This window comes from Chrysochloris asiatica, unplaced genomic scaffold (assembly GCF_000296735.1).
Source record: "Chrysochloris asiatica unplaced genomic scaffold, ChrAsi1.0 scaffold00321, whole genome shotgun sequence".
Classification (NCBI taxonomy): domain Eukaryota; kingdom Metazoa; phylum Chordata; class Mammalia; order Afrosoricida; family Chrysochloridae; genus Chrysochloris; species Chrysochloris asiatica.
Window position 1 is genome coordinate 891491 of NW_006408839.1, and position 13842 is coordinate 905332.

The 13842-nt window shown below is 49.7% G+C and overlaps 1 protein-coding gene across 1 annotated transcript in view; it reads left to right on the forward strand.

Moving 5' to 3' along the window:
• Nucleotides 1-13842, forward strand: part of MTRR (5-methyltetrahydrofolate-homocysteine methyltransferase reductase) — a 32135-nt gene that overhangs the window by 8082 nt on the left and 10211 nt on the right. Inside the window, exons 5-11 of the mRNA XM_006875347.1 lie at nucleotides 1903-2056; nucleotides 2890-3007; nucleotides 3873-4251; nucleotides 4764-4886; nucleotides 5637-5793; nucleotides 7058-7146; nucleotides 13093-13273. Of these exons, the coding sequence (XP_006875409.1) occupies nucleotides 1903-2056; nucleotides 2890-3007; nucleotides 3873-4251; nucleotides 4764-4886; nucleotides 5637-5793; nucleotides 7058-7146; nucleotides 13093-13273 (1201 nt within the window). The remainder of the gene's footprint in view (nucleotides 1-1902; nucleotides 2057-2889; nucleotides 3008-3872; nucleotides 4252-4763; nucleotides 4887-5636; nucleotides 5794-7057; nucleotides 7147-13092; nucleotides 13274-13842) is intronic.

Consider the following 13842-nt stretch of genomic DNA (forward strand, 5'->3'; position numbering starts at 1 on the left):
ATCAATTCCTGGTGCCTTGTTCTTTGCCAATTCCTTCAATGCACCTTGGACTTCCTCCCTGAGTATCATTGGCTCTTGATCATATGCTGCCTCTTAAAATGGCTGAACATCAACCATTTCCCCTTGGTACAGTGACTCTGTGTATTCCTTCCATCTTCTCTTGATGCGTTCTGCATCATTCAATAATTTGCCCAGAGAATCTTTCAATAACGAAAGTTGAGGCTTGAATTTTTTCTTCTGTTCTCCCAGCTTGAGAAATACTGACCGTGTTCTTCCTTTTTGGTTTTCTGATTCCAGATCTTTGCACATTTTGTTGTAATATTTGGCTTTATCTTCTCGAGCTGACCTTTGAAATTTTCTGTTCAGCTCTAGGACCTCCTCATGGGAAAACAGCGGTGCTACAGATTATTTGCTCTTACAGCAGAATCATGGTTGTGAGGAATTTAAAGGGTTGTGTTGTTTTAATGTTTCAAACAATTCTAAATTAACTGAACAAAAACTGAAAAATGTTAAAGGAATAATTGCTAACATTCAGCAAAAGGTCTTCCTTGGAACAGATATCGAAGTTGGTTGTCTTGGTTACCTAACAAGGGTGGCTACACACATTAATCGTGGAGGTCGAAGTTTGTATGGTCACAGGAATTTTCCTACCTTGCTGCATTGCTCACCTGGTTGTTTTGCTGTTTGTAAAACTTGCTGGTTTACACAACCTAAGCTTAGTTCTGTTAATCCAAAGAGCAGTGCCCAGGAGCAAAATAACTATTTTCATTTGAAGCTAATTTCACAGAAATGAAATCTGAAAATAAGAGCCGGGAATGCTGGCTTGGATATATCATCCTAAACAAAATGGAGTCGGTTAGTCAGTGAGTCTCAGTGAGGACCCTGCAAATGAAGAAGTTTATACACTGAGGGGACCTGCACGTGGAGGGGTAGATCTCCCAGATTGTTAATGTGGGAAACCAGACTCCATTTTCCACCATCAAAATAGGTCCAACAATGGGTGCTGGATGTTGCTGCTGTTCTTAGGGTGGTGGAGAACATTTCTCGGTTCTCAGTAGTGTGCTGGACTCTTCTCCATAGATCATTATAGGTGAAGCCTAATTCCAGGAGCTCTGGTAGCGTAGTGGTTACGAATTGGGCTGCTAATCTAAGGGTCTGCAGTTCAAAACTATCAGCCGTTCTGTGGGAGAAAGATGAGGCTTTCTGCTCCCATAAAGATGTACAGCCTTGGAAACCCTGTCCAGGGTCACTGTGAGTCGGAACCGAGTCCGTGGCACAGAACCATCACCACTTCCATCCTTTTGTATGAAGCATGCACTCTGTTGGAGCTGAGGTATAGAAGTACCAACCCCAATAGGCAGAAGGAAAAGATTTTCTTGACATACAATCACCCTTTAAACAGAAATCAGATTACATTCATTACATGCTTTGCTAAATATACTCAAATGTCTGAGTATCTGACCCAAAGCAGGAGAGAGAGGATTAACACTGGCTGAATCACAGCTTGAGGTCTAAGGAGGAACCACGGCCCACGGCTGTGCTGAGTCCAGGTCTTGAGGCCCAGGAGTCTGAGAGACAGCAGTGGGGTCGTCAGCAGGCTCTGTCGAGGTCCCGTCCACTTCTCCTCTAATGTGTTTCTCCTGTTTGAGCAGGACTCCAGGGGTGCAGGTTACCTGGAGGGGAGGAAGCAGACCTCCCAGATTACTTCATTCCCTCTCGTGGTTCTTAAGGGAGCACAGTGCTCAAGGTGGAGTTTTGTGTTTGTTTTTTTTTTTAAAACAAACCAGTTAAGCTAAATTACTGTTTTGTTTTAGGAAAAGTTAAAGGAACCTGCTGTGTTTGAGTTCATCCGCCGAAGGTCCCCCTTTCTCGCTGACCCTCTGCTCTCTCTCGTGTTTGCAGTATGATCTGAAAACTGAGACTGCACCTCTTGTCATCGTCGTCTCTACCACGGGCAGTGGAGACCCACCAGACACAGCCCGCAACTTCGTCAAGGAGATACAGGACAAGACGCTGCCGGGGGACCTCTTGGCTCACCTGCAGTACGGACTGCTGGGTAATGCATCCTACGCTCTGCTCCTGCCTTGCTCATTTGTCTCGACATTGCTTTAAATATCAAGGGTTAACATCAACACTGGGCAGTCTGTGCTCCTGCGGGCAGGCCTCGTTCTGTGCACTGAGTGGTCTGAGCTCCTGTGGGCAGGCCTCATTCTGTGCTCTGAGCGGTCTGCGCTCTTGCGGGCAGACCTCGTTCAGTGCACTGGGTGGTCTGTGCACCTGCAGGCAGGCCTCATTCTGTGCACTGAGCGGTCTGCAGACATGCAGACGGCCAGTGCCACAGAACAAGGTCTGCCTGTGTGGAGGAGCCCCCAGTCCTGGAATAGGGGATCTCTAGCAAAGATGAAGAGTCTAATGAAGAATGGGTGGGAAATTTCAGATTCAAGACCCTAGCCTAGACCAGTCACATCTCACTAACTGAGAAGCTACTTCATCTCTTTAGCGGTTCTTTGGTTTGTGTTTTGGCTTGCTAGTCACTCAGGCCTTTAGTAACAGGGAGAGAGCACAAGGTGAAAATGGCTCAGACATTGAGTACAGTAATCGATACCAAGTTGTCTGTGTCTGTCTGTGTGCTGAATCTGACTGTTCACATTTCTGTGTCTTCTCTCTTCGAATATTTAACACTGGTCAAATGATCCGTTTGTGTCTGTTTTGATACTTTTCTACTGAAAACAGAAGATGGTTGTCTGTATACATGATGTTGTTTTTAATGTGCCATTGTATTGGTTCTCTCTCCTTTGCTAAGAGTTAGAGCGTTGTTTAGAATGCCCACAGGCCCTTTCTGTCTGCCTATGAAGGTGAGCATGACTAACTGTATGTTTGGGCTCCTAGGTCTGGGTGATTCGGAGTACACGTACTTCTGTAATGGAGGGAAAATCATCGATAAACGACTTCAGGAACTCGGGGCCCGGCATTTCTATGACACCGGACATGCAGACGACTGTGTGGGGTAAGAGCCATCCACTCTACACTGCCTCTTGTTGTTGTTGTTGTTAAGTGTTGTCGCGTCGGTTCCGAGGGATGGCTGGTGAGTTTGAACCACCAACCTTGCTTTATCCTGCCCCCTTGGTTTATACACCTTCATCTGTGACCCTGACGTGATTTGTTGTCGGTTGACTCCAGTGAGTCCTTTCAGACTGTCGGGCTTCAGTTGAGCCATGAGATGTCCACCATCGAAGTCTTGTCTGTGTTGTGTCCGGTCTGTCCCCCCTCTCACTCTGTGTGTGCTGCTCTTCATAAACTTTCCATTTCCTTGTCCACGTCCCAGCAAGCATGACGGCTCTGGAGTGTGTGTTTCAGCAGCCTGCACCTCCTACCATAACTGCCTACCTGCCTTCATTCTTTCCCTTGTCTGAACATAACACAGCTGCAAGCAAACATCCTTGCGTAATGTATCACCACATCGTAGGGTAACAGAATGCAGACACTGGGGCTAAACCCTTGCTCTTCCATGCATTGACTGAGACCGTGGTCACAGTGGTGAAACTTTCCATGTCTGTCTGTCCGCTGCAGGTAGATCCTAATAATGTGCACTGTGAGGGGGAGGCCCAGAGGGCTACAGGGAGGCATATGTGTTCTCGCCTTAGCACATCCCTGTCATATATAAGTCATCTCTGGACATCCTGTGTGAGTCAGCCTCAGAGAGTAAATGGAGAACTCGGAAGCTAGTGTCCTGCTGTGTGTATAAGTTAGAACAACCACACCGCCATGGAGGATATGGATGATGGTGTTTGCTGGGTATGTGTGTGTTAGAACAACCACACTGGCATGGAGATCTTACGCGATGCCTTCCTGTTGTCTCGGTCATAATCCAGTCTAGAGCTTGTGGTGGAGCCGTGGATTGGTGGGCTCTGGACCGCCCTCATGAAGCACTTTGCATCAAGTCAAGGGGGAGAAGCCACGAGGGGATCCCCCACCGCGGGGCCCCATACTTCCTTGCTGCGTGATCCCATGACGCCGGCATGTGCTGCCCTAGACACACGCATACAGAGTCTGTGCCTGGATGATTCCGGAGGAGGGGCTCCGCAGGCCTCGGGACAGGATGCAGTGGACAGTGGTCAGACTGGCACTCTGGGGGACGGTGTGGAGCCCTCCCTCACCCACTCGGAACCCCCGCTCTCCCAGGCCGCCCTCAGCATCCCTGCGGCCCCCCCTGAGTATTTGCAGGTGACTCTGCGGGAACCTCTTGCCCAGGTAAGAGGGCGTTGTGTCTCGTCCTGCTATGGGAACATGCTTTGTCTTTGTTGTCATGGTAGAGTACAGCCCACTACGGCACGCGGCAGGAGGTGGTCACTGCCCGGGTTGTCAGTAAAGTTTTATTGACCATCACTACCCTTATAACTTACACACTGTCGATGTTCACTCTCGCCCTGTCAACCGCGTACTTGAGATGCTGTGACAGGTCAGCTTCCCCACGACTCTGAAGGGCAAGCCTTGGTCTCTCACCTGAGACATTAGTGGTGCAAGGGAGCACTGTTGGCACGTGACCATCTGAGAGTCTGGCGATCTCAGTACAGAAAGCCAGGACCTAGGAGTCAGACACTCAGATGAGCTCCTCTTCTGAAAGAGCAGGTGTTGTTTGCAAAGTTAATGTCTGCTGCTGGCCAACTCAGCAAGGACCACTTAGCTGACCAGGCTGTGTGGAGTCCCCTGGAGTAGTCTCTGAGGAGAAGCCTTTACTCTCATGGTCTCGCATTATTCTGAAGGAGGAAATTCGTGTCCCGGTGACTTCAGCGGGCCCAGTCTTCCAAGTTCCCATTTCAAAGGCTGTTCAACTCACTACGAACGACGCCGTAAAAACCGCTATGCTGTTGGAGCTGGACATTTCGGTAAGTCTCGGAATGACTGGTAGTCTCTGCGACTCACAGTGGTTCCCCCACCCCATGCTGCTGCCCACACCTGAGAGGAGGCGGGACTCAGGGCCAGGACCCACCTAGACCCAGGGAAGGGGGTGACTGAGAGACAGACCAGGGAAGGGGGTGACTGAGAGACAGACCAGGGAAGGGGGTGACTGAGAGACAGACCAGGGAAGGGGGTGACTGAGAGACAGAACAGGGACGGGGGTGACTGAGAGACAGACCAGGGGCGGGGGTGACTGACAGACCAGGGACGGGGTTGACTGACAGACCAGGGACGGGGTGACTGACAGACCAGGGACGGGAGGGAAGATGATGAGCCGTGTTGTTGTTTAACATTTTATGCCAGCGAGGAGGAATATCGTACCTGTCCCCCCGCTTCCCTCAAGGTAAGGAGGAGAAAGGAACTGAGATGTAGGCAGGTGATCCTGGGCATTGGGGTCGCAGTGCGTGTGTTTATACAAGGACCCTTCTAGCTGAGGCCCTACCTGTGTTGCCGTTCATTCTGTAAACACTGATTTTAGAACTTAGAATGTTGGACAAGTACAGTGTTGGACCACTCATACCAAAAGCAACCTCATTGATTGGTTAGATTTTGGCCATTGCGCTTGCTTTATTTGTGAGTCCATATACCGGAAGAGTCTTGTAGTCAAATGTGGTTTGATGTCTCTGTGTCTTACTCACCACTTTGGATCCTCTTCTGCCCTTTGGGCTCTTCCCTAGAAAACAGCCTTTGCCTACGAGCCTGGAGACGCCTTCCACGTGGTCTGCCCCAACAATGACGCGGAGGTACAGGGCCTGCTCCAGAGGCTGGGGCTCGAGGAGCAGAGCCGGCACCATGTCTTCCTGGAGGTGATGAAGGGGGCCACGCAGAAGAAAGGTGAGGCCCTGAGCATGCTCTGGGGCCCTCAGGCCCGTGACTGGAGCTGACGAGCGAGTGGGTGGCAGCCCCCACTGATGGCTCCATAAACTAATGTCTGTGTTCATCGTATAAGCGAGAGGGTGGTGGGCGTCTCCTTTTTGGACATGACCAATTGTTGTGGCCCTGTGGTCTTTGGAAGCAACAATCTAGAACCATTTGATAAAAATGGTTTTCCTGTCCTGTTTAATTGTCTCCTGTTTACTGTAGAGGAGCTCTGGTGGTCTCGTGTCCCGAGAAGTCTATAGTTTGAACCCACTGGCCACTCCCCAGGAGAAAGGTGGTGCTCTCTGCTCCCTCACAGATTTGCCGCCTTGGGAACCCTAGCGGGCACTTGTCTGTCACACACAGTTACCAGGACGTGTGACACACTGGGTTCTTTGTTGGGTTGCTTCCAGCAAGCTTGGCGGTCCCAGCCACCCTGCAGGAGAGACCCGAGGGGACGGTTCTTCTGTGCCCTGTGGGTTGTATTACCTCAGTGACAGTGATTTGATGCTTTCGGTTTTCATAGTTAAAAGTTGGTTTTTCTCCGCACTAGAAATCATGCATTATTTTCTCAAATCTTAAACTTCAGTGCTTGCAGTTCTCATTCTTTTCAGGATAAATGGATTCTAGAATCTAATGGAATGGTGCCATTTTGTGGGATTTTGTTTCTTTCTTTTGTGTGGCATGTCTTCATACAGTTACTGTTGTTCTGAAGTACTGTCAAGTCGGTTCTGACTCATAGCTAACCTGTGTAGGGTTTCCGAGGAGCAGCTCGAGGGTCTGAACTACTGACCTTGTGGTTCGCAGTCCAGTGCTGGGCCTGCAGCGCCACACCGGGAATCTATCTGGGTTCAGTCGTCATGGTTACTATAATAATGATGCTTTTGAATTTATGGTTCACAGTCCAGTGCTGGGCCTACAGCACCACACCGGGAGTCCGTCTGGGTTCAGTACTCATGGTTACTATAATAATGATGCTTTTGAATTTGTGGTTCACAGTCCATTGCTGGGCCTACAGCGCCACACCGGGAGTCCGTCTGGGTTCAGTCGTATGGCTACTATAATAATGATGCTTTTGAATTTGTCATTTACCTTTTTATAAACTGGGCCTTCCCTCTGTGCTCATTCTGGATCATCACAACATGCAGTGCATTTGCAGGTCGTTGTGTTTGAAGCCTGCAGATGTGTTAATCTTCTCTTTCCGATGCCATGAACCTGGTTTCTGTCTTTCCCTGAAAAGGAGCTGCGTTACCCCCGCACATCCCCGAGAACTGTTCTCTCCAGTCCGTCTTCACCTGGTGCCTGGAGATACGAGCCACCCCTAAAAAGGTACCTCGGCTGTCTGGGGGGGAAGGGGCCGTGTTCTCTGTAGGACTCGTTCCGGGGCCCTAGCAACAGCCCTGTGCCCACACAGAGTGTTCGCCCAGCATGTTCCCAAACTCCTGGCGTCCCATCATGCCTTGCGTCTGTGGAGTTGTCACAGACGAATGCCTTTATGGTGTGCTTCCATTGAAGTGACGGTGCTTCATGTCTTTATGGCAGGCGCTGTCTGTAGGCAGGGCTTTTCTGAGTCCTTTTCACTGGACGCTGACCTTGTCAGCGGAGCTCATCTTGGTGACTATCTCCCGGTTCGCGTGTGTGGACCACCTGAAAACTGCCAGGCCTCCATCTCCCTGATGACAGGCAGCTCACAAGAGCTTAATGGCCTTTTGGTGGGCTCCGTCGGTGTTTCCAAGGAGCCCTGGAGGTGCAGTGGGTGAAAGCTTGGCCGCTAACCACCAGCTCAATGGTTCGAATCCACCAGCCTCTCACGGGAGAAAGATGAGGCAGTCTGCTTCCTTACAGACCCCAGCCTTGCAAGATCTCTGGACGGTTCTGCTGGGGTTGTCCCCAGGGTCACCGTGAGTCCGCAGTGGGCTTGGTTTATGGACTGATGGTCCTCTGAAGGGTCCACTAAATGTCAGTGTTAACACAGGGAGCTCTGTTGGACAGTGGTTAGTGATGTTGTCACAGGTCCCCCGAGTGGAGAGCCACAGGTGAAACTTCCCAGGCTCTGCTGGGCCCAATTGGTGCCCCCTCATGAGGCAGCCCCATCTACAACAAAGCCTTCCTCCTGCTTAGTAATCTCTGTGGATTGCAGTTGTTGGGCATCGCGTAGTAAGCAGAATACTTACGAAGCTCAACCTTGCATGTAATCTGAGTACATTTAGAATTGTCTGTCATGGGCACCTCTTCACTAAAATCTGCCAACTGCATCATTTTAGTTCAACTCTACTGGTTTTGAATGTTTATGTAGTAATTACAAGGGAGTTTCAAAAAGGAGCTCTGGTAGCGTAGTGGTTACGAATTGGGCTGCGAACCTTAGGGTCAGCGGTTCGAAACTACCAGCCGCTCCGCGGGAGAAAGATGAGGCTTTCTACTCCCGTAAAGATTTACACCCTCGGAAACCCTGTACAGGGTCGCTATGGGTCGGACCCGACTCAATGGCACTTAACAACAACAACAACTGGTTTTGAATGTTTATGTAGTAATTACAAGGGAGTTTCAAAAAGTGTATGGAAAACGGGATTAAAAGATAGTGGAATTTTTCCATGAACTTTTTGAAACCCTCTCATGGATCTGTTTTTTGTACTATAAAGGTGATCTGTTCATTGTAAAAAAAAAAAAAAAAAATCCAGATAGAAGCTCAGAAAGTGAAATTCTTTTACGATTGAGCCTTCAAGAGTTAACACTCAAAGGATATTTTGCTTTAAAAAAAAAAAAATGTCTTGTACTGTTCTGATGAACATTAAAATGAATCCATGAGAGCCCAACTATGACCTTGAACTAGCCTAAGTTAAGAGATCATCTGAAGAACAGATTGGATTCATTAGACACTAAAGACAAGAGACCAGCGGAGTTGTGAGTTGACATCAAGAATGTCATACAAAAGAAAGCAAAGATCATTAAGAAGGCAAGAAAGAAGGAAAATATCAAAATGGATGTCAGAAGAGACTCTGAAACTTGGCTTTCCAGCATAGAGATGCTAAAGTAAATGGAAGAATTGAGGAGGTACAAGAGCTGAACAGAAAATTTGAAAGGTCTGCTCAAGAAGACAAAGTCAGATATTATAATGAAATGTGCAAAGCCTTGGAGTTAGAAAACCAAAAGGGAAGAACATGCTCTGTGTTCCTCAAGCTGAGGGAACTGAAAAAAAATTCAAACCAACTGGCAATATTGAAGGATTCTTTGGGAAAAATATTGAATGATTCAGAAAGCATCAAAAGAAGATGAAAACAATACACAGAGTTACTTTACCAAAAAGAAATGATGTGATGTTCAGCCATTTCAAGAGGTAGCGTATAATCAGCAGCCATTGATCCTGAAGGAAGAAGTCCAAGATGTACTGAAGGTATTGTCAAAGAACAAGGCTCCAGGAATTGATAGAATGCAAATCGCCATCTTTTAACAAACTGATGCAGCCCTGGAGGCACTCATTCATCTATATTAAATTTGGAAGACAGCTACCTGACCAACTGACTTGAAGAGATTCGTATTTGTGCCCCTTCCAAAGAGAGGTGACCCAAAGCAATGTGGATATCATCGGATGAAATCATTAATCCCGCATGCAAGTAAAATTTTGCTAAAGATAATGCAAAAATGGCTGCAACCATACATTGACAGAGAACTTCCAGAGGCTCAAGCTGGATTCAGAAGAGGATGTGGAATGAGGGATATCATTGCTGATGTCCGATGGATCTTGGCTGAAAGCAGAGAATATCAGAAAGATGTTTACCTGTGCTTTATTGACTACGCAAAGGCCTTCTATTGTGTGGATCATGATAGGCTGTGGACAACATTGTGGAGAATGAGCGTTCTGGAACACTTAATTGTGCTCATGAGCAATCTGTATGTGGACCAAGAGGCAGTTGTTCAAACACAACAAGGAAACACCGAACGTTAAAATTAGCAAAGGTGTGTGCCAGGGTTGTATTCTTTCATCATATTTATTCATTCTGTATGTAGCTGGATTGTATGAAGAAACATATGGCATCAGGATTGGAAAATCTTACAGCCTGCAATATGCAGATGATACAACCTTGCTTGCTGAAAGTTAGGAGGACTCAAAGTACTGATGAAGATCAAAGACCACAGCATTAGGTATGGATTGCATCTCAGTAAATGTAAAGAAAACAAAAATCCTCACCACTGGACCAATAAACAACATTCATATAGATAGAGAAAAGATTGAAGTTGTCAAGGACTTCATTTTGCCTTGATTTACTGTCAATATTATTGGTAACAGTAGTCAATAAATCAAATGATGTAATTGGGCAAATCTGCTGCATAATGACCTCTAATTTAAAGTGTTGAAGAGCAAAGATGCCAGCTTGAGGACTAAGGTGCACCTAACCAAAGCCATGGTATTTTCAATTACCTCATATGGATGCGAAAGCTGGACAGTGAATAAGGAGGATCGTAGAAGAATTGATGCCTTTGAATTGTGGTGTTAGGGGAGAATACTGAAAGTGCCATGGGCTGCCAAAAGAACCAACAGATCCGTTTTGGAAGAAGTGCAGCCAGAGTGCTCCTTAGAGGCCAAGATGGCCAGACTTCGTCTCTCATGCTTTGAACATATTCTTAGGAGGGACCAGTTCCTGGAGAAATATATCATGTTTTGTAAAGTGGGGGGTTGAAGAAAAAGGGGAAGACCCCGCGACTGATCGGCCCAGTGGCTACAGCAATGGACTTTGGCTTAGGAACGATTGTGAGGTCGGCCCAGGACCGGGCAGTGTTTCGTTCCGTTGTGTGTAGGGTCGCTGTGAATTGGTGCCGACTCGATGGCCCCTAACAGCAACAATACTGTGCTCACTTGTTCTGTGAGTTGCCTTTTTGGTTGGAAAAGAAATCCAGAGCTTGGGTATCCTTCCATGGAATGACCTGGCGGTGTCCTTGATGAATGCTGAGCCCACCAACCGCTCCACTGGGAGCGAGGCTGCCTGCTCCCATGAAGCTTTGTGCTCTGGGAAAGCCTATACAGGACCACCGTGAGTCTGAATTTATTCACTGGGTCCACGGCACGTAACGACAACAGAGTTGCCGTGTAATAAATAATCATCATTTACATTTTCGCTGCTTTTCACTGGAGTTTTGGGATGTGCACAGTGACTGTCTCTGCTTGTTAACTGGAAGGGTGGAGGGTCTAGTCCACGTGGAAGCACCTCAGAGGAAACGTGCTGGGATCCACTTCTGACAAACTCAGTCCCTGATGCCCGGTGGAGCACAGGTGTGTCCCGTGGACGACAGCTGATTGCTTTCGAATGGCCACTGTTGAACTTTGAGGTCCTGGTCTGGCGCTTTAGGATAAGCACTGGACTGCTAACCGCCAGGTCTGCAGTGCCAGCCACCAGGCCCTCCTCCAAAACCTGAGGCCTGTTGCTGTGGGTCGGAGCCGACCACTGGCACTCAACAGCAAGAGCAGGTCTTCTCGTTGATGTGACACCTAGAGACCCCCATACAACAGAGTGAGCCACGCCGGCCCTGAGCCAACCTCACAGTTGTCATAAGTGACGCTTGAGCTCATTGCTGCAGCCACGGCGCCAGTCCAGCTTGCTGGGGCCCTTCCTTGTTTTCACTGACCATCCACTTTACCAAGCGGGATGTTCTCTGGGGACTGACCCCTCCTGATAACGTGTCTGAAGCAACTCGAGACGTTAGAATCTGTGCCCTAAACTGCTGTTGGTAAGCTTGAGTTTTGCTCACTGGAGATCTACGTTCCTGTATTTGTTCCAGGGTCTTCCTGAGCGCGTGGTCTGTGCTCAGCATGTGGCTCAACAATCGGGGACACCTGGCATCTGCTGTCCCTGGGAACTGTAGGCAGGGGCCCTACGCAAGGCTGCTGGCCATCTGACTCGGCTGCGTCTTGGCAGCCTGTTGACCCCAGGAGAACAGCCACCGTGTCTGGCCCTGCGGAGCAGGTTAGCGCTGCCTGGGAGCGTTTCCAGTGAGATGTGAGGGGCATCACTAGTGGAAGTGTGTGGTTCCTGAGGAGCCCATGAATCTAGAGAGCTAGGTCAGCACGTTTCCAGCCCTCCAGTGGCTCCCAGAAACTTGCCGGCGTAGACTCGGTGGGCTTGTGTGAACTCCTGTGTCCTGGTGTGGTGCTGCATGGGTAAAGCACGGAAACGCTAAGTGTAAGGCCAGCGCGCCAAGCCCCCCAGCTGCTCCTCGGAAACCCTGGACAGCGTCACTGCGTCACAACAACAACATAATGAGCAAGCCTTGGTCATGAGGCCACCTGCAGCTCTGAGGAGCAGGTTTATGCTTTTGTGCCAGAGTTTGGCCCTGTCCATCTTGGAGACTTGACTTCAGGTCTTTGTAATTGTGTGTGTTCCCCAACTGCCCACCACAGCCTGAGGTGGCTCGGGACGGCCCCGGTACCTCCTGGTACTTGCTCGGCTGGCTGTCCACCGAACAGGGCCTATTTGCCGCTCGGGCTGCTCTCGGGAAGTCCCTGAAAATGCCCTAGTGTCTGTCAGAGCTTCAGCCTGCTCCACACTGACAGCTGCCAACTTAGATACTGCTGCCACTGCTGCAAGCCACCTGTGAACTCTGAGGGGCATGAGGGGTGACCTGTGAACTCTGAGGGGCATGAGGGGTGACCTGTGAGCTCTGAGGGAGGATGAGGGGTGACCTGTGAACTCTGAGGGGCATGAGGGGCGGCCTGTGAACTCTGAGGGGCATGAGGGGTGACCTGTGAACTCTGAGGGGCATGAGGGGTGACTTGTGAACTCTGAGGGGAGGATGAGGGGTGACCTGTGAACTCTGAGCAGGGATGAGGGGTGACCTGTGAACTCTGAGCAGGGATGAGAGGTGGTCTGAGGGGAAGGTGAGGCGCAGTCTGGGCATCTGAGGGTGGATAGGGCCATTGGATCCCCGAACCGCTCCTGCCTGGCAGCTGGTTATAGCAAGCCCTTAACGGTTATTGAATGTGTAAGTCTGCTTGTGTTCAGCAGCTTAGGGGAGGTCAAGTATCCTGTCTCAAGAGAAGCACTTAAATTGTGGGACCATCTGACCATGCCCTGGTCTGTGACCTCAGATGGCTTCAGGAGGTGAGGAGAGAGGCCACAGCCGGGCACATGGGCACTGTCACCCCAGTAGGCAGACGTGAAAGCAGCTCTGAGTCGCAGGCTGTTTTGCTGCCCCGCCCAGCCATGGCTCTCCTCTGGTTGACGGGTGACGTGACATCACCACAGCCAGAGTCCAGGGTTGACCTCTGCCCCCTTCTGTGCCCAGGCCTTTCTGCGCGCCCTGGCCGACTGTACCCACACCACCACCGAGAAGCGCCGTCTGCAGGAGCTGTGCAGCCAGCAGGGAGCCGCCGACTACCAGCGTTTTGTGCGGGCCGCCCACCTCAGCCTGCTGGACCTACTGTGTGCCTTCCCCTCGTGCCAGCCCCCGCTGCGGCTGCTGCTCGGTGAGGACACCGTGCGTGCGTGTCCCTGTAGGTATACGGGTGGCATCCTATCACAGACAGGAGCGAATTCAGCAGTCAGATACTGAGTGTGGAACCTTTTAATTCAGCACCTTTGCATATTGAAGGTACTCTATTGAGAAACCATGGGGTTTCAGAGTGTCTGTCACTGAAGAGCCGTAGTCCTGGTAGTGCAGTGGTTAAGCGCTCATCTGCTCACAAGAAGCTCGGTGGTTTGAACTCACCAGTTGCTGCCTGGGAGGAGAGAGAGGGTGCTCTCGTGAGCTGCCCCCTATAGCTGATGACCTAGGAACCCTCAGGGACACTTCTCCTCTGTCCTGGGGATTGCCGTGAGTCGGCATCGACTTAACAGAACACAACAGTCATTGCACGTGTTTACTGTATGTGTAGGTGTCCCTGTGTGTGTGCATCACGTTTACTGTAGGTGTAGGTGTCCCTGTGTGTGTGCATGTTTACTGTATGTGTAAGTGTGCCTGTGTGTGTGTATCATGTTTACTGTATGTGTAAGTGTGCCTGTGTGTGTGTATCATGTTTACTGTATGTGTAGGTGT